At 42.0% G+C, this 25,833-nt stretch overlaps 1 protein-coding gene across 2 annotated transcripts in view; it reads right to left on the bottom strand.

Moving 5' to 3' along the window:
- ACSS3 (acyl-CoA synthetase short chain family member 3) overlaps positions 1 to 21,797 on the bottom strand; it is a 145,602-nt gene extending 123,805 nt beyond the window's left edge. For both annotated transcript variants that reach the window (XM_085871094.1, XM_085871095.1), the window contains exon 1: positions 21,464 to 21,797. In XM_085871094.1, the coding sequence (XP_085727220.1) occupies positions 21,464 to 21,681 (218 nt within the window). In that variant the 5' untranslated portion in view covers positions 21,682 to 21,797. The remainder of the gene's footprint in view (positions 1 to 21,463) is intronic.
- Between the last annotated feature and the right edge of the window lie 4,036 nt (positions 21,798 to 25,833).

Raw genomic sequence — 25,833 nt, 5'->3', positions numbered from 1 at the left:
AGACCATTTGACCTATGATGTCATCGGTGTGAACATTTTGTTATGCATGGATAGGCAAGTGGTCATATCTGTAAAGTTTCTCCTTGATCTGTTTGGCCACTTCAGAGAGGTTTTGAAGCTTCGTTTTTTTTTTAACAATATGGCTGCTGAACCACATGACCGATGACATCATCAAGTTTTTTTTTTTTTCTGTGGACTAATTTCTCCTGAGATGACCCTCAAAAAATTTCACACTGATCGGGTGTCGCGTTCCACTTGTGTTTTTATGACGTCACAATGAAAGCACCGAAACAAACAAAAAACAAGTGGTGCCAGGCACAACAAATCCCGCCCATTTAAGGCATAAAGTTATTTTGGGGATCAAATTTATATTTTATACATCCTTAACCTGAATGTTGATTATAAGGAATAGAATAAGGAATATTTAGTCTTAATTTGAAGTCAAGAATAAGGTTCACTATAAGCTTAGTTTGAAGTAAATCGGATCATTTTTGACGAAGTTATGAGTGAAAAACGATTTTGACCTTTTCGTGACCTGACCTTGACCTTTGACCTAATTGGACCCAAAAGTTAATAGGGTCGTCCGAGGTTCATCACCCACCTGTGGATACAATTTGACAGTGTTTGAGCCAGCCGTTTTCCCGTAAAGTTGTATTTTCGTAACCATGTTTTAGTCTTAATGGGAAATTTGTCATTTTGACCGATGGCCATGACCCCCAAAACTTCGGATCCCACCGATCTTCACAAATGTGCATTTTTCACTATAGGAATGGGTAGGATCATAAGTGACAAATAGAATAAGGTTCACTATAAGGTTAGTTTGAAGTAAATCAGATCATTTTTGACGAAGTTATGAGCGAAAAACGATTTTGATCTTTTCGTGACCTTGACCTTTGATCCAATATCCAATTGGACCCAAAAGTTAATGGGGTCGTCCAAGGTTCATTGCCCACCTGTGGATTAAATTTGATAGTGTTTGCTAAAGCCATTTTGCTGTAAAGTTGCTAACAGACAGACAAACAAACAAACAAACAAACAAACAGACAAACAAACCGGACGATTACAATATCTCGCTCCCTCCCTCCGGGGGGCGGGATAAAAATTCATATTCCCCATGAGGAGTAATTGCCATGTGCCACACTTCAAATTTTTCCTTGATGTGGTTTCGGAGATACAGAGGTCTAGAGTTTTCCATTTTTCAACATGGCTGCCATACCACAGGACCTATGACATCATAATTATCATTAAAACATTCTACATGAGTATTCATTTGCTCCTATGTTGAAAATTCGGTCTCAATCCGACAAGCAATGGAAGAGAAAAACACTCATGTTCTGTGCAGACAAACAAACGGACCCAAACGCAATACCCTCTCCACTGTCGAGGGTACATCTATAAAAGTACACAGAAGAACCACAGCAACCACAACAACAACGTATTCAAAAAAATATTTTCCGCATGGTTCAATTAATTTTTCATCCTCAGTGAGACTCAGTCCTTTGATTAACGCCATCGGGGAAGTGACGGGTAGACACGCCTAGTGTTTTGAACATGAGGGAAAGAAAACCTGTACAGGCACATACCGTACCGCATTGCACCCATTATGCCTTTACGTGCCTCTAGTTATCGTTTCGCTTTCCTGCATTCAGTTATTTAATGACAATGACAAACTGTTTTCCACACATGTCTACTACTCTTCATAAAAATAATGTGTCCCTCTTCAAAAAAAAAAAAAAATATATATATATATATATATATATATATATATATATATATATACATATTTATGTGCTGCTTTGCCTTTGTGCAGGCTCACAGACCAGATCCTTCTTCTCACTAATCCCCAATAGTACACATAGTATTACAGTGTTAAAGGAGAACATGGACACGGTCATTTTATGGGCCAGATGGGGGACAGCATCATCCTCGAACATGTGTTTCTCATTGGTTGGTCATAGCAAACGACTCCCCTCTCCTCCTCCTCTCTCCCAGCCCTAAAACCTCCCGCACATTCAGTCGGAACTTGCGTGGACGCCTTGAAGCAAGTCGATAGCTCTTGACATGATACGCGCACAGAAACAAAGAGCACGAAACAAAATAAATGCAAGTCGTACATTATGGATCCTCAGGTGAACATTGAGTGACCTTATTAGTGAGCTCAATATAATAGCTGAGTTTATCACTGGGTAAAGGCAATTAAAGGAACACGAGGTTACGAATTGGACAGATACACGTTACCAGAGATAGTGTTCAACAATGAAAAGAAGAGAAATCAAAGCATTTACAATGTACACAAAGTAGTAGTCACAGGTGTACAAACAACACCCCTTTAAAAATTATGATGAAGAATACTTCAAAATTTTACAAATTCGAACACCGGATTTTTTGGAAGAAATGAGCACGTATGTTGTATCTTGGATGTAAAAGGCTGTTGACATAATGCTTGGTGTTATTCATATTGATGTGGTTATGGAAAAGGACCCCCGGGGAGTGGCAACCACCATGTAAGAAACCGAGCTGTTAGATATTTCATTAGTATGTGTGCTTCGTCAGGTCCCATCCCTTCATAACAGGGGATAGGGGAAATGTGTTGCGTGGGCTTTTCCCCTCTGTGTGCTTTCCATCTTTCCATCCATCAATTCACGAAGCCAACCATAAAACCATCCCTCCATCCCTCCATCCAAATTCCCCATCCTTTTGCTCTTGAACCTCCATTCTCCGTGCTTCCCGAAAAGCCTTCTCAACCACCACCCCCCCCCTCATCCCAACTTTCCTTTCTCCTCCCACACAGCATCCTTCCCACAGCACAACTTAAAAATACAACACACATGCAAAGCACACAGCCTGCACATTACAACTGAACATCCAACGCACATGCAAAGCACACAGCCTGCACATTACAACTACACATGCAACACACATGCAAAGCACACAGCCTGCACATTACAACTAAACATGCAAAGCACATGCAAAGCACACAGACTGCACATTACAACTACACATGCAAAGCACATGCAAAGCACATAGCCTGCACATTAAACTACACATGCAAAGCACACAGCCTGCATATTACAACTACACATGCAACGCACATGCAAAGCACACAGCCTGCACATTACAACTAAACATGCAAAGCACATGCAAAGCACATAGCCTGCACATTACAACTACACATGCAAAGCACACAGCCTGCACATTACAACTAAACATGCAAAGCACACAGCCTGCACATTACAACTACACATGCAAAGCACACAGCCTGCACATTACAACTAAACATGCAAAGCACATGCAAAGCACATAGCCTGCACATTACAACTACACATGCAAAGCACAGCCTGCATATTACAACTACACATGCAAAGCACACAGCCTGCACATTACAACTACACATGCAACTACACATGCAAAGCACACAGCCTACACATTACAACTACACATGCAAAGCACACAGCCAGCACATTACAACTAAACATGCAACGCACATAGCTTGCACATTACAACTACACTGCAAAGCACACAGCCTGCACATTAGAACTAAACATACAAAGCACACAGCCTGCACCTTACAACTAAACATGCAAAGCACACAGCCTGCATATTACAACTACACATGCAAAGCACACAGCCTACACATTACAACTACACATGCAACTACACATGCAAAGCACACAGCCTACAAATTACAACTACACATGCAAAGCACACAGCCAGCACATTACAACTAAACATGCAACGCACATGCAAAGCACATAGCCTGCACATTACAACTACACATGCAAAGCACACAGCCAGCACATTACAACTACACATGCAAAGCACACAGCCTGCACCTTACAACTACACATGCAAAGCACACAGCCTGCACATTACAACTAAACATGCAAAGCACACAGCCTGCACATTACAACTAAACATGCAAAGCACACAACCTGCACATTACAACTACACATGCAAAGCACACAGCCTACACATTACAACTAAACATGCAAAGCACACAGCCTGCACATTACGATACATGCAAAGCACACAGCCTGCACATTACAACTACACATGCAAGGCACACAGCCTACACATTACAACTACACATGCAAAGCACACAGCCTACACATTACGACACATGCAAAGCACACAGCCTACACATTACAACTACACATGCAAGACACACAGTCTACACATTACAACTACACATGCAAAGCACACAGCCTACACATTACAACGAAACATGCAAAGCACACAGCCTGCACATTACAACTACACATGCAAAGCACACAGCCTGCACATTACAACGAAACATGCAAAGCACACAGCCTGCACATTACACTACACATGCAAAGCACACAGCCTGCACATTACAACTAAACATGCAAAGCACACAGCCTGCACATTACAACTAAACATGCAAAGCACACAGCCTGCACTTTACAACTAAACATGCAACGCACACAGCCTGCACTTTACAACTAAACATGCAACGCACATGTAAAGCACACAGCCAGCACATTACAACTAAACATGCAATGCACATGCAAAGCACATGCAAAGCACATGCAAAGCACATTACAACTAAACATGCAATGCACATGCAAAGCACATGCAAAGCACATAGCCTGCACATTACAACTAAACATGCAACGCACATGCAAAGCACACAGCCAGCACATTACAACTAAACATGCAACGCACATGCAAAGCACATAGCCTGCACATTACAACTACACATGCAAAGCACACAGCCAGCAGATTACAACTACACATGCAAAGCACACAGCCTGCACCTTACAACTACACATGCAAAGCACACAGCCTGCACATTACAACTAAACATGCAAAGCACACAGCCTGCACATTACAACTAAACATGCAAAGCACACAACCTGCACATTACAACTACACATGCAAAGCACACAGCCTACACATTACAACTAAACATGCAAAGCACACAGCCTGCACATTACAACGATACATGCAAAGCACACAGCCTGCACATTACAACTACACATGCAAGGCACACAGCCTACACATTACAACTACACATGCAAAGCACACAGCCTACACATTACGACACATGCAAAGCACACAGCCACACATTACAACTACACATGCAAGACACACAGTCTACACATTACAACTACACATGCAAAGCACACAGCCTACACATTACAACGAAACATGCAAAGCACACAGACTGCACATTACAACTACACATGCAAAGCACACAGCCTGCACATTACAACGAAACATGCAAAGCACACAGCCTGCACATTACAACGAAACATGCAAAGCACACAGCCTGCACATTACACTACACATGCAAAGCACACAGCCTACACATTACAACGAAACATGCAAGGCACACAGCCTACACATTACAACTACACATGCAAAGCACACAGCCTACACATTACGACACATGCAAAGCACACAGCCTACACATTACAACTACACATGCAAGACACACAGTCTACACATTACAACTACACATGCAAAGCACACAGCCTGCACATTACAACTACACATGCAAAGCACACAGCCTGCACATTACAACGAAACATGCAAAGCACACAGCCTGCACATTACACTACACATGCAAAGCACACAGCCTGCACATTACAACTAAACATGCAAAGCACACAGCCTGCACATTACAACTAAACATGCAAAGCACACAGCCTGCACTTTACAACTAAACATGCAACGCACACAGCCTGCACTTTACAACTAAACATGCAACGCACATGTAAAGCACACAGCCAGCACATTACAACTACACATGCAAAGCACACAGCCAGCACATTACAACGACACATGCAAAGCACATAGCTTGCACATTACAACTAAACATGCAATGCACATGCAAAGCACATGCAAAGCACATAGCCTGCACATTACAACTACACATGCAAAGCACACAGCCTGCACATTACAACTAAACATGCAAAGCACACAGCCTGCACCTTACAACTAAATATGCAAAGCACACAGCCTACACATTACAACAACACATGCAAAGCACACAGCCTACACATTACAACTAAACATGCAAAGCACACAGCCTGCACATTACAACTACACATGCAAAGCACACAGCCTACACATTACAACTAAACATGCAAAGCACACAGCCTGCACATTACAACGATACATGCAAAGCACACAGCCTGCACATTACAACTACACATGCAAGGCACACAGCCTACACATTACAACTACACATGCAAAGCACACAGCCTACACATTACGACACATGCAAAGCACACAGCCTACACATTACAACTACACATGCAAGACACACAGTCTACACATTACAACTACACATGCAAAGCACACAGCCTACACATTACAACGAAACATGCAAAGCACACAGACTGCACATTACAACTACACATGCAAAGCACACAGCCTGCACATTACAAGGAAACATGCAAAGCACACAGCCTGCACATTACACTACACATGCAAAGCACACAGCCTACACATTACAACGAAACATGCAAAGCACACAGCCTGCACATTACAACTACACATGCAAAGCACACAGCCTGCACATTACAACGAAACATGCAAAGCACACAGCCTGCACATTACACTACACATGCAAAGCACACAGCCTGCACATTACAACTAAACATGCAAAGCACACAGCCTGCACATTACAACTAAACATGCAAAGCACACAGCCTGCACTTTACAACTAAACATGCAACGCACACAGCCTGCACTTTACAACTAAACATGCAACGCACATGTAAAGCACACAGCCAGCACATTACAACTACACATGCAAAGCACACAGCCAGCACATTACAACGACACATGCAAAGCACATAGCTTGCACATTACAACTAAACATGCAATGCACATGCAAAGCACATGCAAAGCACATAGCCTGCACATTACAACTACACATGCAAAGCACACAGCCTGCACATTACAACTAAACATGCAAAGCACACAGCCTGCACCTTACAACTAAATATGCAAAGCACACAGCCTACACATTACAACAACACATGCAAAGCACACAGCCTACACATTACAACTAAACATGCAAAGCACACAGCCTGCACATTACAACTACACATGCAAAGCACACAGCCTACACATTACAACTAAACATGCAAAGCACACAGCCTGCACATTACAACGATACATGCAAAGCACACAGCCTGCACATTACAACTACACATGCAAGGCACACAGCCTACACATTACAACTACACATGCAAAGCACACAGCCTACACATTACGACACATGCAAAGCACACAGCCTACACATTACAACTACACATGCAAGACACACAGTCTACACATTACAACTACACATGCAAAGCACACAGCCTACACATTACGACACATGCAAAGCACACAGCCTACACATTACAACTACACATGCAAGACACACAGCCTGCACATTACAACGAAACATGCAAAGCACACAGCCTGCACATTACAACGAAACATGCAAAGCACACAGCCTGCACATTACACTACACATGCAAAGCACACAGCCTGCACATTACAACTAAACATGCAAAGCACACAGCCTGCACATTACAACTAAACATGCAAAGCACACAGCCTGCACTTTACAACTAAACATGCAACGCACATGTAAAGCACACAGCCAGCACATTACAACTACACATGCAAAGCACACAGCCAGCACATTACGACACATGCAAAGCACATAGCTTGCACATTACAACTAAACATGCAATGCACATGCAAAGCACATGCAAAGCACATAGCCTGCACATTACAACTACACATGCAAAGCACACAGCCTGCACATTACAACTAAACATGCAAAGCACACAGCCTGCACTTTACAACTAAGCATGCAACGCACACAGCCTGCACTTTACAACTAAACATGCAACGCACATGTAAAGCACACAGCCAGCACATTACAACTACACATGCAAAGCACACAGCCTGCACATTACAACTAAACATGCAAAGCACACAGCCTGCACATTACAACTAAACATGCAAAGCACACAGCCTGCACTTTACAACTAAACATGCAACGCACATGTAAAGCACACAGCCAGCACATTACAACTACACATGCAAAGCACACAGCCAGCACATTACAATGACACATGCAAAGCACATAGCTTGCACATTACAACTAAACATGCAATGCACATGCAAAGCACATGCAAAGCACATAGCCTGCACATTACAACTACACATGCAAAGCACACAGCCTGCACATTACAACTAATCATGCAAAGCACACAGCCTGCACATTACAACTAATCATGCAAAGCACACAGCCTGCACCTTACAACTAAATATGCAAAACACACAGCCTACACATTACAACAACACATGCAAAGCACACAGCCTACACATTACAACTAAACATGCAAAGCACACAGCCTGCACATTACAACTACACATGCAAAGCACACAGCCTACACATTACAACTAAACATGCAAAGCACACAGCCTGCACATTACAACGATACATGCAAAGCACACAGCCTGCACATTACAACGATACATGCAAAGCACACAGCCTGCACATTACAACTACACATGCAAAGCACACAGCCTACACATTACGACACATGCAAAGCACACAGCCTACACATTACAACTACACATGCAAGACACACAGTCTACACATTACAACTACACATGCAAAGCACACAGCCTACACATTACAACGAAACATGCAAAGCACACAGCCTGCACATTACACTACACATGCAAAGCACACAGCCTGCACATTACAACTAAACATGCAAAGCACACAGCCTGCACATTACAACTAAACATGCAAAGCACACAGCCTGCACTTTACAACTAAACATGCAACGCACATGTAAAGCACACAGCCAGCACATTACAACTACACATGCAAAGCACACAGCCAGCACATTACGACACATGCAAAGCACATAGCTTGCACATTACAACTAAACATGCAATGCACATGCAAAGCACATGCAAAGCACATAGCCTGCACATTACAACTACACATGCAAAGCACACAGCCTGCACATTACAACTAAACATGCAAAGCACACAGCCTGCACTTTACAACTAAGCATGCAACGCACACAGCCTGCACTTTACAACTAAACATGCAACGCACATGTAAAGCACACAGCCAGCACATTACAACTACACATGCAAAGCACACAGCCTGCACATTACAACTAAACATGCAAAGCACACAGCCTGCACATTACAACTAAACATGCAAAGCACACAGCCTGCACTTTACAACTAAACATGCAACGCACATGTAAAGCACACAGCCAGCACATTACAACTACACATGCAAAGCACACAGCCAGCACATTACAACGACACATGCAAAGCACATAGCTTGCACATTACAACTAAACATGCAATGCACATGCAAAGCACATGCAAAGCACATAGCCTGCACATTACAACTACACATGCAAAGCACACAGCCTGCACATTACAACTAAACATGCAAAGCACACAGCCTGCACCTTACAACTACACATGCAAAGCACACAGCCTACACATTACAACTAAACATGCAAAGCACACAGCCTGCACATTACAACTACACATGCAAAGCACACAGCCTACACATTACAACTAAACATGCAAAGCACACAGCCTGCACATTACAACGATACATGCAAAGCACACAGCCTGCACATTACAACGATACATGCAAAGCACACAGCCTGCACATTACAACTACACATGCAAAGCACACAGCCTACACATTACGACACATGCAAAGCACACAGCCTACACATTACAACTACACATGCAAGACACACAGTCTACACATTACAACTACACATGCAAAGCACACAGCCTACACATTACAACGAAACATGCAAAGCACACAGCCTGCACATTACAACTACACATGCAAAGCACACAGCCTGCACATTACAACGAAACATGCAAAGCACACAGCCTGCACATTACAACGAAACATGCAAAGCACACAGCCTGCACATTACACTACACATGCAAAGCACACAGCCTGCACATTACAACTAAACATGCAAAGCACACAGCCTGCACATTACAACTAAACATGCAAAGCACACAGCCTGCACTTTACAACTAAACATGCAACGCACACAGCCTGCACTTTACAACTAAACATGCAACGCACATGTAAAGCACACAGCCAGCACATTACAACTACACATGCAAAGCACACAGCCAGCACATTACAACGACACATGCAAAGCACATAGCTTGCACATTACAACTAAACATGCAATGCACATGCAAAGCACATGCAAAGCACATAGCCTGCACATTACAACTACACATGCAAAGCACACAGCCTGCACATTACAACTAAACATGCAAAGCACACGGCCTGCACCTTACAACTATATATGCAAAGCACACAGCCTACACATTACAACAACACATGCAAAGCACACAGCCTACACATTACAACTAAACATGCAAAGCACACAGCCTACACATTACAACTAAACATGCAAAGCACATAGCCTACACATTACAACTAAACATGCAAAGCACACAGCCTGCACATTACAACGATACATGCAAAGCACACAGCCTGCACATTACAACTACACATGCAAGGCACACAGCCTACACATTACAACTACACATGCAAAGCACACAGCCTACACATTACGACACATGCAAAGCACACAGCCTACACATTACAACTACACATGCAAGACACACAGTCTACACATTACAACTACACATGCAAAGCACACAGCCTACACATTACAACGAAACATGCAAAGCACACAGCCTGCACATTACAACTACACATGCAAAGCACACAGCCTGCACATTACAACTACACATGCAAAGCACACGGCCTGCACATTACAACGAAACATGCAAAGCACACAGCCTGCACATTACACTACACATGCAAAGCACACAGCCTGCACATTACAACTAAACATGCAAAGCACACAGCCTGCACATTACAACTAAACATGCAAAGCACACAGCCTGCACTTTACAACTAAACATGCAACGCACACAGCCTGCACTTTACAACTAAACATGCAACGCACATGTAAAGCACACAGCCAGCACATTACAACTACACATGCAAAGCACACAGCCAGCACATTACAACGACACATGCAAAGCACATAGCTTGCACATTACAACTAAACATGCAATGCACATGCAAAGCACATGCAAAGCACATAGCCTGCACATTACAACTACACATGCAAAGCACACAGCCTGCACATTACAACTAAACATGCAAAGCACACAGCCTGCACCTTACAACTAAATATGCAAAGCACACAGCCTACACATTACAACAACACATGCAAAGCACACAGCCTACACATTACAACTACACATGCAAAGCACACAGCCTACACATTACAACTAAACATGCAAAGCACACAGCCTGCACCTTACAACTAAATATGCAAAGCACACAGCCTACACATTACAACACATGCAAAGCACACAGCCTGCACATTACAACTAAACATGCAAAACACACAGCCTGCACATTACAACTAAACATGCAAAACACACAGCCTGCACATTACAACTAAACATGCAAAGCACACAGCCTGCACCTTACAACTAAATATGCAAAGCACACAGCCTACACATTACAACAACACATGCAAAGCACACAGCCTACACATTACAACTAAACATGCAAAGGACACAGCCTACACATTACAACTAAACATGCAAAGCACACAGCCTACACATTACAACACATGCAAAGCACACAGCCTACACATTACAACTAAACATGCAAAACACACAGCCTGCACATTACAACTAAACATGCAAAGCACCAAGCATGCACATAACAACTAAACATGCAAAGCACACAGCCTGCACATTACAACTAAACATGCAAAGCACACAGCCTGCACATTACAACTAAACATGCAAAGCACACAGCCTGCACTTTACAACTAAACATGCAACGCACACAGCCTGCACTTTACAACTAAACATGCAAAGCACACAGCCTACACATTACAACTAAACATGCAAAGCACCAAGCATGCACATTACAACTAAACATGCAAAGCACACAGCCTGCACATTATAACTAAACATGAAAAGCACACAGCCTGCACATTACAACTAAACATGCAAAGCACCAAGCATGCACATTACAACTAAACATGCAAAGCACACAGCCTGCACATTACAACTAAACATGCAAAGCACCAAGCATGGACATTACAACTAAACATGCAAAGCACCAAGCATGGACATTACAACTAAACATGCAAAGCACACAGCCTGCACCTTACAACTAAATATGCAAAGCACACAGCCTACACATTACAACAACACATGCAAAGCACACAGCCTACACATTACAACTAAACATGCAAAGGACACAGCCTGCACCTTACAACTAAATATGCAAAGCACACAGCCTACACATTACAACACATGCAAAGCACACAGCCTACACATTACAACTAAACATGCAAAACACACAGCCTGCACATTACAACTAAACATGCAAAGCACCAAGCATGCACATAACAACTAAACATGCAAAGCACACAGCCTGCACATTACAACTAAACATGCAAAGCACACAGCCTGCACATTACAACTAAACATGCAAAGCACACAGCCTGCACTTTACAACTAAACATGCAACGCACACAGCCTGCACTTTACAACTAAACATGCAAAGCACACAGCCTACACATTACAACTAAACATGCAAAGCACCAAGCATGCACATTACAACTAAACATGCAAAGCACACAGCCTGCACATTATAACTAAACATGAAAAGCACACAGCCTGCACATTACAACTAAACATGCAAAGCACCAAGCATGCACATTACAACTAAACATGCAAAGCACACAGCCTGCACATTACAACTAAACATGCAAAGCACCAAGCATGGACATTACAACTAAACATGCAAAGCACCAAGCATGGACATTACAACTAAACATGCAAAGCACCAAGCATGCACATTGCAACTAAACATGCAAAGCACCAAGCATGGACATTACAACTAAGCATGAAACGCACATGCAAAGCACACAGCCTGCACGTTACAACTTAAACATGCAACGCACATGCAAAGCACCAAGCATGCACATTACAACTTTACAACATTGTGGTGCCTCTGACTCGCCAGGTGATTGCATCATTGGTTATTCAAAGGATTTGTTAGGATAACCATTCAACCCGTTAACCAACTTCACCCTCAACAATCACTACCAGATTGTCCCCGACTGCTAATGCAGTGAATCCTCATATCTAAGGGTCATTCCACTATCCGCAACCTGTGGACGGGGGTGGTTTGGGATGGTCGCCTCCGGTGTCCTTACATGAAAACGCATCTTCCACCTGCTTTCTCTAAGAACCCATAATTCATCTATTTTAGATGAATAAAGGGCCTCAATGGTTAGAAAAGAGCTGTCATGATTAACCTCCATCCCCACGTGGGTGAGGCACTGTTTCACATCTCACTCCGTTTCCTAGAAAGCTAACGACACATACACGACACTTCTCCCAAAACAGGACACACACACACACACACACACACACACACACACACACACACACACACACACACACACATACACACACACACACACATACCACCTTCCGTCCTTCCCTTCCATTCCCTCCATTTTGAGATCCACATAAGCCCGCCTGTTTGTGGAGGGTAATACAGAGGCCGTACCTAAGCCTTGCACTGCCTGTATCTTCTTTTCCTTCCTATCTGCTTTTCCTGGATGAATGCAATGCACTTATGCTGTGTATTGTAGATACGTAAGTGTTTAAGAGGGTTATTTTTTTATGTGCTCGGGGTAAGTCTATTCACATGAGTCTTTGATTGCTTTGTGAATATATGCTTGCAAATTTGTGCTGTTGAATAATGTCCTTGTAAATACGTGCTTTATAATTGGTAAATGTTTCAAACCTGCTCGATTGTCTTTTCCGTCATTGGTTCAGCATAGTATAGTGTGTCCATAATAAATAGATGGGAAGTTCTGCCCCACCATGGTTTCGCTCAACTGTATTTAATAAGTAGATGGGTGGGATGTTGAGAGCACAGTGCTCCAGTTAAAGTAATCAAATCATAGAATAAGGTAACATGACACTGGGCATGGGACCCTGTTAGATTTAATTGCATTAACCGGTGTCCGCTGTTGCTTAGCAAAGTGTCGCGCCACGGAGTTATCCGTAGCTGGCGGCTTTATGGTCAGAGGTCGAGCGGCAGGTCCGAGCGACCCTCTCATACATCACGGCATGCTCGTTCCGAGGCCCGTAACAATATGTCCCAGGTAATTTACGTGCAAATGCAAAAATGAAATAATTAACAATCAAAGGGATCCATCAATGAGATTGTTTTTGTTTTTGTTTTGGTGAGTCATGTCAAAAAGTCATTTTTTCTGGATAGGCAGCAACACCTTGCATTAGTTGGTGGACGATAAAGATCCCACACGAGGCGAGTTATCACCGGCACCCTGAACAAATTACAAATTACTTTAAGAGTAGAAAGGCAACTGAAAATAAGTTGCAAAACAGGATGCACCAGAAGGGAGACAACCCTTGGTGGTTTGGAGGAATTTAAAACTTTCTGTATTTCCACCACTGAATGAAGTGCAAACCACATTAACGTGGTACTAAACACAAGCAGCGACATCGAAACTGGCAATTCTCTCAATATTCACTGAATTTGATCGTAAAAATAACTTTTCCCTTGTAATCCTATTGAGATGCTCCTTAGAAACAGTATCCAGGGGTGTGATTGGCATCCATTTATTGGGTACACATTGGGAGTGCGGACCAAAAATAAATGAAAAAAAAAATTGAATTGAGAAAAGGAAGACAAAGAAGCATGAAAGGGGAGAAAGAAAGGTGGGAGAATGTGGCAGAATGTTTGGGAAGAGACAGGAGGAAGTGGAAGAAAGGGAGAAGACATGTATGGGCAGGGCACAATTTGCTGGGGAGTTGGGGGGGGTGGGGGGTATATTTTCCCCTTCAAGTTCAACCCCATTAAAAGATTTTTTTATTAATGGTGATTGAATTTGTGAAATTTTAACGTCTCAAATTTTAAAATGATAAATGTACGGCGTATCGTTTTTGAGGTTCTTCCGGTTCAAACTACCCAAACAGTACAAGATCAGCAGGATATTATGATAAACAGGATTTAAAAAAAATGTAATAGTTTGGTTTCACTGGATCCGGATCGTGCTGTTCAGATGTATAAAGCGGATCGGATGGGATTCCACTTATCCGATATTATCATGTCTCAAAACTGTACGCGACGAGGAACAGCAAATTAACTGATGAAAATCGACTCAGTCAGCATCATTAGGTTGCTGAATTTCCATCAGACAACAAAATTTTTATTTTTATTTTTAAAGAAGAAGGCGGCACTTCCAATCAAAAGCAAAACTAGATCTATTGTGCTAATTTGAGCAATAAGCAAGAGCAGACCCGGTCTCAGACACGTTTCACCACCTTCACAGCCGGCTTCCTCATCCCAATAGAAGCTTACGCTATTGGACTGAGGCAGCCGGCTGTGAAGCTGGTGAAACGTTGACCGAGACAAGGTCTGTTCTTGCTTATTGCTCAAATTAGAGGAGTATATCCAGTTTTACCTTTGGTTGGAAGCACCTTCATCTTCTTTAAAAAAATATATAAGTGCAAGGCTCACAAAGTGGGTACACATACTGTAACACAAAGGGCAAAAAAAAAAGTTTAGGGAAACATGAAATGCAACCCATTATGTTAATCTGCATGTATTCAAATAGCTAAATCTATTTTTTTTAGACCTGCAGCACGTCTGGTTTTAAAGTTACCACTGAATATGTACAACACTGTAAATACATGTTCTAATTCCGAGCTTGGCGTCAGCGTTATGTACGGAATCAGATGAAAAAAACAATGTAAATATTATATTTTGGGATAAGAAACAGATAATTTTACTCTGCCTTTTTAAACAGGCTCAATATGTGACAGGAAAAAGAAAAAAACAACACATTTTGAGAGAGTCCGATGTTATAAATTACGAAGAAAACACAGACGAGTTCAGTAGCAAATAAAGCCACACTTGTAATCGAAAAATAACGTTGAAATCGAATCCATTTCTTTCGAACGTTTGAAAATAATCACTTTAAACATGAAAAGAAAAACATAATTCTTACCTCTCGGATCCTCACGAAGCACCAAAAAAATTCTAGCATTGGTTAAAATGAAGAATTATCAGACAAATGCGAGTCACCTCGTTCGGCTCGGCATCCTCACACTGGATTTGTACGTTACGGCTCTCGCAAAAACACGGACACGAAGAGAAATGCTGCGCTCGACGGCGAATGGAAATGTGCTAACACGCTTGCAAGTGCCTATTATATCCATCAATCGTGGAAGTTTGTAAGACGGCAAGATTTTCTAATGCTCGCGTTATTTGCGTCCGACGAGAGATGATGATTCATACATAACGGGACTGACACGAAAATCAAGACGGGATTACTTGCGGTCCGAGTTTTATTTTTTGATCACAATTTTGATCTATATTTTTCTGCCATTAGACTCTGTCATATTTCCAAGAAATTAAGGGAGATTTAGAATAAAAATCATAAGAAACATTATCAACACTGGACTCCTTATTCTTCTCGATGCAGTGGACACGAAGCGTTATGTACGAATCCATTATTTCATCAGATAGGATAGATGCCAGAAAACCCAAATAGGGAGACAGAACATCATCAAAACACAAGAGACACCAAAGTTCACATTCTGAATCACCACACTCAAAATAACTGCAACATAAGAAACATACAGTAAAATAAACATTTTACCAATCAAACTGTAACATTTCTGAGGTTACAATACTCATATTCTGTTGCTTTAATCAATCTTTAATAAAACAGGGAAATGGAGAGTAGGATATTGCCGGTTTCTACAGGCCCCCAAAATGTCCACTTTCATTTCTGACCATTGATGGTTTGTCCAAGTACCTCATAATAGTTTTATGTGAAATTTCCCACAAACATACCACAGCATACCCACTTTGTGAGCCATGGCTATATACTAGTAGGATGTGCTTACACATTGTGTAAGCATTGGAACTGTGCTTCCCCATTACCTCGAGTCACTCACCTGCATTTCATTTTTCACTTATTTGTTTTTTTCATTTATTTATATTTTCATTTACGGATGCTTTCTGACAGTTCTGTGATTTTTCCTGGTGCATCGGCTTCGATGTCCATCAGCACACAAAATTACTGTGCTTCCCCATTGTTTTGGGTCACTCACCCGCATATTTTTTTCATTTATGGATGTTGTTCAATGATTCTGCGATTTTTCTTCCCCCCCCCCGGCGTAATGGCTTCGATGTCCATCAGCACGAAAAATTTCAGCTTTCTACATCACCTGGAAGGTACCAATCTTTATTATCAGTCAGCGAATCCGTGGATATATATATATATATATATATATATATATATATATATATATATATATATATATATATATATATATATATATATATATATATCACTGTTATTATCCTGTCAAACTTTGATTTAAGGGTCATGAGTTTTTAATGTGTACATGAAGAGCTTAAATAGTTCTAAGATCAACCCCACCTGGTATCGATTCAACAGACAAGGAGGATTTGAACTGAGGATCCTATGATCCCAAGCTCACCACCCTTACCATTAAGCCAACACCAGGCATCGTATGAGAAAGGTATTAGCAATATATTTAGGTTACGAGTATAAAAGCCCGTGAAAAATGATGGGTTGGAATTATTTTATTGAAATATTCAAGGAGACTGGAAGATGTGATGTTTCATAGCAAGAAGCGTGATTTTAAAACACGACATGTTCAAATGTGACCATATTTTCTTTATCTTCTGGGACTTTCATTTTGATGGTACAGCCTCGTGAACATCCTAAAGTCTGAGGCCTCGTTCTAGCACCAGGTGTGCTTTCATCTTCTTTATTTATTAGACATTCTACACACATAAATGAACACTCGTTTTACTCTGCATGTGTTGCACATCATGTGCAGTGAATTTCACCTCCCTGCACCCTGTATTTTTTTGGTTGTTTTTTAAGTTTCTGTACACCGCCGTTGATGCCTGTTGCAAGTCACCGTCTACATTTCCAATAGAAGAGACCATTTATCTTTTATAAAAACTGTTTTTCGAGTTTCTTTTATCCTGAAAAATAGACTGTGGTGAACACTCAGTCGTGTTCAAAAATTGGCCTTTTAAGCCCTACCTAAATCATCCTTTTGAAGGGGAACAGACAAACACACAAATACACATTGTGTTTTATATTTAGGTGATTTCTCTGAAGTAAGCTTGTAGTGTCCCGGTGTCCGTACATCCGTCTGTTAACATTTGACCAAATTATCTTCTCCTCACAAACTACCCGACTGTTATGGACCAAATTTGGTATGATAAATCAGAACAGCAAGGTCTCATGGGGTTGTGCTCCCCATCTGGATGCGCCCATGATAAAGAGGATAAAAGGGTGATTTTGCCACAAATATTAGTATTTTATTCAATAATAATCATCTCAAAAACCGGCAAAAAAAATCCAGATCAAACTCACAAAGAAGCATCAGGGCCATGCCCTAACTTTAAGTTGTGCTCCTTATTGTTGTATTCTCCCGGAAAGTGGGCCACAGGCCTCTTTCTGAATCCCTCATTTTCACGAAAAAATTTCTTCCCCACAACTAACTACATGAGTGATACAGACCAAATTTGGTACAATGCATCAGGACAGTCAGGTCTTATGAGGTTGTGCTCCCCATCCAGATCCACCCATTTAATGGAAGTTGAAGGGGGGATTGCACCAAATATTGGTATTTCATTCAAAAACCTTCTCAGAAACCGACAACCGGATCCAGCCAAAACTGGCCATGCAGCATCGTGACCATGCCCTAACCTTAAGTTGTGCTCCGAAGACTGAAAAGGAGGGTTTCACCTCATATTGAGGTATTTTATTTTAAAATATTTTTAGAAACTGGTGGCCAGATGCAGACCTAACTCTTCATGAAACACAAGGACCATGCAGTTAACTTAAGCTGTGCTACCCATGATCGGACCAATTCAGGAAGGGGGCCACGACCCCTTCCCCTTATTCCCTCATTTTCACCCCACCTGTTGAGGAAATAACCATCAGCCCCCCACAGGGCGATTTACCTCTGCCACCCAAGCTGAAGGAGGTTATGTTTTCACACCTTTCTGTCTGTTTGTTACTTGCAAAATCGAAGATTTTTCAAGTATATTGGTTAGTCTATTTTGTCTGTCTGTCTGTCTCGCTTACAGGTCACAATTTTAAACCGATCTTCACAAAACTTCACCACATGAGAGAGTTGGTCATAAGGACGAAGCCTATTATTTGAGGTCAAAAGGTCAACAACTAGGGTGGTATTTCTAAAATCCTCAATTTTCATCCGATTGACTTGAAATTTGAAGAGGATTTATGTTTCAGGTCACTGAATTCAACCACCAGTTATGTTTGAGGTCAACATCGGCCAAAAGGTCAACATAGGCCGAATTTCTCAAATTGTCAATTTTGATCCGATTGACTTGAAATTTGAAGAGGAGTTGTACATTTGGTCATTGAATTCAACCACCAATTATTTTTAGGTCAAATTTGTTTTATGGATTTTGCAAGTGTCGTGTTCTGCATGACGTCTTCTTGTTTGTTTTTCTGTCTGTCTGTTTGTTTGTGCAGGATATCTCAAAAAATTGTGGACGGATTCAGAGGAAACATGGTGGATAGGTTGGGTGTGTGACAAGGACGAAATGATTAGATTTTGGTGAAGATCTGCATCCGGATCCGACTTCCGGAGTGTTTTTTTAAGTGATTTTTCACCATTGAGAGATCGGGACAAAACCGATATAGAGCATAATATCTGAAAAATGTATTGGACCTGATATATTCTCGTGGATCAGGCATTACGTGGTGGAGGTATGCGCTCTACCGAGTGGTCTTCTAGTTAACCTCGGCCATCTTCGAAGATGGATGGAGGTTACTGTTTTCACCCCTTTCTGTTTGTTTGTTTGTTTGTGAACAGTATTACGTAAAAAAAACTCCGACGGATTTCGACGAAACTTGGTGGGGGGGGGGGTAGGTATGGTCCAAGGATCATGCCATTAAATTTTGGACTTGGTCCCCCCCCCAGAAAAAAAATTGTTTGAGAAAAAAAATTTTTGCAACTTTTTTTTCAACAAAATTTCGATTATTTTTTTTGCATTTTTACATGTTTTAAGTGATTTCCAACCCCCCCCCCCCCAAAAAAAATGTTGGAGAAAAGAACTATAACTCTGTCAGCACTGTTGACATCATATTTAATGAATAAGATATAAGGTTCACTTGAGTGACCCAGCAGTATTGGCGGCGGAGGTTTTGCACTCTCCCGAGTGCTCCCCCTCTATACTAGTTAACCTCCGCCATCAAAGATGGACCGAGGTTACTGTTTTCACCCCTGTCTGTTTGTTTGTTTGTGAACAGTATTACAGAAAAACTCCTGGACGGATTTCGACGAAACTTGGTGAGGGGGTTAGGTATGGTCCAAGGATCATGCCATTCGATTTTGGACTTGGTCCAAAAAAAAAAAAAATAGAAAATTTTGCAACTTTTTTTCAAAAAAATTTCGATTTTATTGGAAAAATATTTGATTGATTTTTTTTTTGCATTTCTACATGTTTTAAGTGATTTCCAACCCCCCCAAAAAAATTTAGAGAAAAAAACAAATTTTGCACCTTTTTTTTTCAAAAAAAATTTTGATTTTTTTTTTTTTTTTGGCATTTCTACATGCGCGTTGATCTAGTTTAGTTCATTCAATGGTGGTTCAGTAGAGTCTGATCCGTTTTGACCTACAATGAATAGGATATCAGGTTCACTTAAGTGACCCAGCAGTATTGGCGGCGGAGGTTTTGCACTCCACCAAGTGCTCCCCCCTCTAGTTTTTAATTGTAATGTGACTTTTCAGCTTTATGTTGCTATTGTTATGTGTATAGGTTGTGAGTTGTAAAAGTCAGAAATAACAACAAAAAAAAGAAAAGCCCGACATGATGTCTCAATTTTATCCCCCACACTGAAAAATTTACAAATCGCACCCTGTGTATGTGGGATACTGCGTTTGGGTGGTGGAGGGGGGGGGGTTGGGAGGAGCTTGAAGGGGGTAAATAAATAAATAACCACTCCTGTGGACAAATCGACTTTAAAATTGGAACATTTGGTGACTTCACGTAATGAGCATTTCACCGTTCGATTTAAAAATCACTTCCAATTAACGATTATTCACCTTCGGCAAGAGTCGTTCGATAGGGAACTTACTCCAAGAAAATTCAACAAATTATCCACCACGTTGGGTGCTTATTATAATTTCCAGGCAAATTAATCCTTCGTTTATGGAAAATATGTTTCAAACAAAAAGGTTAGAGAATGTAAAAGCCGAAATAAACACAAAGAAAACGCGTTTTCTTCACCATTGTGTGAAAGGAGTTTTGGAATCATCGAGGACTCGGGTCCACGGCTTCTCCCAGGAGATCCCAGAGGCTGCTTCGCCCCAGAACTCTCGAGGTCTCTCCATGGCTCGTTTGCTGGCGTGGCTCACCCCGTCCTCCCGAGCCGAGCAGGAAAGGGAACGTCGCCCGAGCCAGCAGCGCCAGGACGAGCGAGCAAGTTTACGAAAGTTGAGAAACATCTCCCGGGGTCGATCAATCAAACGAGGTTGAAGAACGCGGATCACTCGTCCACATGGAGCCGCTCAATGCAGCGCTTACACTTTACTACTCTGTGTTGTGTTGTTGTCCCCTCGTGGCTCCTGCACCCGACCCCGCCCCGCCCCTTGGTGCCTATACTCCCCTCCCTCATGCTCTCCAACTTGGGAAACCCGACATGATAATATCGCATCATCTTCGCTTTAATATATCGAAACCTCGGGACAACGCGCCACCGAAACAACACGTCATCACGTGTAATCATTATTTAAATCGATTTCACACACGAGACATCGACAGAAAAAACAACAACACATTTTACACAATAATACACCAACAGTGAATATATATATATATATATATACACACATACTGTATATACTGTATTCTTATACAACGTGGCAGGCATTGCCGTTGCCAAGCAACGTGTCCCTTCATGATTAAATTCTAAATAAACTAGTGCGTGCCCGTACGTGCGTGGCCGTAACTTAATAAATGGCCATAACAGCTGAAACTGATGAAGAAGAATGATATCAAACCTTGAAAAGCCACATACTCAGGTCCCCAGCGTCAATTGTGACGTCATATCAAACGAAGAAGAAGAAGAATTGTGAGGTCAAAGCACCGTGCCGTCATTGGTTTGGGAAATAAATGGCCATAACTTGGGAAACACTTGGGAAACAGCTGAAACGGATGAAGAAGAACGATATCAAACCTTGAAAAGGCACATACTCAGGTCCCCAGCGTCAATTGTGACATCATATCAAACAAAGAAGAAGAATTGTGACGTCAATTGTGACGTCATAGCACCGTGTCCTGTCATTGGTTTGGAAAATAAATGTCCATAACTTGGGAACCACTTGTCCGATTAATATCAAATCTTGAAAAGGCACATACTCAGGGCCCCAGCAATATACCTGGCAAGTTTCAATTAGATTGGACTAGTGGTTGTCGAGAAACAGCAGTCACAGACAAACAGACACACAGAGATTGCTGGAATTATATATATATATATATATATATATATATATATATATATATATATATATATATATATATATATATATATATATATATATATATACAAATGTATTGATGATACTCATGAGGTGAAGGTGGAAGAGGTGAAAACGCTTTGTTTGTTAAGTTGTTGTTTTGGTGTTTTGCGCTGCCACGCACATTGGTTTATATCTACATATTACGTACGTATGTTGAGTAATAAACGTTTTCACCTGCTCCCCTCCCTCCTCCAAAGCTCCCAAACTTCCTCCTTTCTATGGTGCTTCTTCCCGCACACCTGTGTGAATCTCAGGTAAAACTAGAAGGGCACTCAGTAGGGAGCTTACCTTCTGCCACGTAATACCTGATCTATGAGAACATATTGGGCCCAATACATGTTTGAAATATCTTGCGATGTGTCATTTTTGGCCCGAATCAATCAATGACGAAGAATCACTTAAAAAAATTAAATAATTCTCTGATCCAGATCCGGATTCGGATTTTCGCCAAAATCGAAACAATTCGTCCTCGTCTCACACCCAACCTGTCCACCAGGTTCCCTCCGAATCCGTCCACAACTTTTTGAGATATCCTGGACACAGACAGAAAGGGGTGAAAACATCACATCTCCTTCCATCTTCGACGGCGGAGGTAATGATTCGCTTTACATTCACCGGCAACATCGTCGAGGTCAAGGAAAGTGTTAGGCTTCTTCTTCCTCTTTATCTTATTTCAGAGAGCAGCACAAAGATGCTGGTTACCTGTGATGCTGATGCAGTGCCCCCTGCCGGTTGGTGCAATTAATTTCGAATTTGTTCATGGTTCCAGTGAGATCCCACTTCTCTTCACGGAGGACACCATGTAGCATTTTTGACATCCACCAACTAATACAAGCAGACGGGACACCCAGTTTAATGCCCATCTGAGGCATTGGGCTCAAGCACCCTCTCTGTTCAATTTACCCTCTCATTTGCTTAAGGTCATCTGCTATCTGCTTGGAAATCAGCAAATATTACCACTCTGCATAAAACTGTGCAAAAACAGATCCCTGCAACAACAGACCAATCAGCCTTCTCCCAATCATCAGCAAGGTCATGGAATCAATCATCGCTTCAGACATGAAATCCTTCCTCTTCTCCAATGGCTTGATTTCCGATCATGAATTTGGTTTCAGACCAGGTCACTCCACCCTGGATATGCTGCTTATGCTGTCCCAACAATGGATGGAGGTACTCAATTCCAGACATGAGATCAGAGCCATCTCCCTGGACACATCGCATGCTTTTGACACAGTCTGGCACCCTGCCCTGCTCACCAAACTCTCTTCCTATGGTATCCAAGGCCATCTCCACTCACGGCTCGCAGACTTCCTCTCCTGTCGCAGCCAACGTGGCCCTAAATGGAGTTCTATCATCCCCTCTTCTTGTCCAGGCTGGAGTGCCTCAAGGCAACGTTCTGGGCCCTGTTCTTTTTCTGGTTTTCATCAATGATCTCTCCAACTCTCTGGAAAATCCTCTTGATATTTTTGCTGATGACTCCACCCTCTGCCTGTTCCATCTGTCATCCCTCAGACCAGTAAACAGCAGCTTCTTTGCTCACTGCAGATCTGGATAAAATCACGAGCTGGTCCAACACGTGGAACATGTCTTTCAATTCCGGACAAATCTCACACTCTCACGACGTCTCTCGGAAAAGACCGTCTGGAACCCCCCCCCCCCCCCCGATGTACTTTCCCAACAATCCTCTGGAAGAGGTCCTTTCATTCAAGCTTCTGGGCCTCACTATCTGCCATGATCTTTCCTGGGAAAGCGACATTTCCAATCTGGCCTCCAATGCCAGTCGCCGACTGGAAATCCTCCATTATGCAAAGTCCTTCCTCGGCCCACCTGAGCTACTGACCACTTACAAAGCTTTCGTCCGCAGCCTGATGGAGTGCTGCTCTCCGCTTTGAAGCTGGTGCTCCTGCCTCTCACCTTTCTCAGCTTCACAATGTGGAAACCAAGGCATTGAGGATCATTGGTGTCTCCCGCAACGAGGCTGAGTCTTTGGGCCTCTCACTCTCTCACTGCAGGCAGGTCGGTGGTCTTTCTGTCTTCGACCATCTCCTCTCCAGCCTCGCCCCCCCCCATGCTCTGTCTGAGATATGTCCCCCTCCCCCACGTTTCCAAAGGGCACTCAAGGTCTGCCAGGAACCCCATTTTGGTAATAGTCAGGAGGCCCAATGCAGAATAGTGTACGACCTTGCTGATTCCGTGTTAGAATAGTGCAACAGGTGTAAATTGACTGTCCAGACACACAGAAACGTGAATCAACTTGTTGCCAACTCTGGATATGGATAGTATGGCCGCCATGACAGTTTACAAAATGGTCGCCATTAAATACACTTTTCGTCATATTTCAGCCGCAAATTGACATGAAATTACAAAATTAGGGTCGATTTCCATGTTTTTGAGCATGCCTGAGCTGATGGGAGTATAGAAAAAAACATTGCTCCATCCATTTTCTAAAAATAATATGACTTGTTTTTCACTATATTATTTTTAAAGAAATGTTCAGGCTCGAATTAGAATGTCTGATTATACAAACCACAATCAATGAATTTTACAACTTTGCTATAAAATGAACCTAAACTACATAACTGTGTGTTTTTCTGTTACCCAGGACTAACTGAAAAATGAAAGCCGCAAGATTTCTCACAGGGGGTTCAAGGGATCGAGAAGAAAAAGAGCATGTAGACTGGAATAAATGCTTTATTTGCCAGGACAGTTCAAAAACTAGCAAGTCAACGCCACTTCGAAAGACTACAATCGTTGGTGTGAAAACTGTAGCTGAATGTTGCAAAGAAAGAGAGAAATATAATGACGCTAAATATGTTGACTCATTCTCAAGAATCAGAAAATATTCTGTACCGGAGCACGTCGAAAAGATTCAATGGCACAAATTCTGCTATAGTGACTTTACTCACGCACAAAAAATAGACAGACTGAAGTCAAGGATTCAGCCACAATCTGTGACTTACGCAGAAGAGATACCCACAACATCAGGTTCCTCAGAGAAATACCATGTCCCAAAGTCACTAAGATCCGCGCACAGCGCTATGGATTGGTCAAAATGCGCTTTCTGCCAGAATGACATTC

This window comes from Eptatretus burgeri, chromosome 2 (genome assembly GCF_056783735.1).
Source record: "Eptatretus burgeri isolate ZD-2024b chromosome 2, Ebu_testis_v1, whole genome shotgun sequence".
NCBI lineage: Eukaryota > Metazoa > Chordata > Myxini > Myxiniformes > Myxinidae > Eptatretus > Eptatretus burgeri.
The sequence above is the reverse complement of the archived record's forward strand: the minus strand, read 5'-3'. Positions and strand labels throughout refer to the sequence as shown.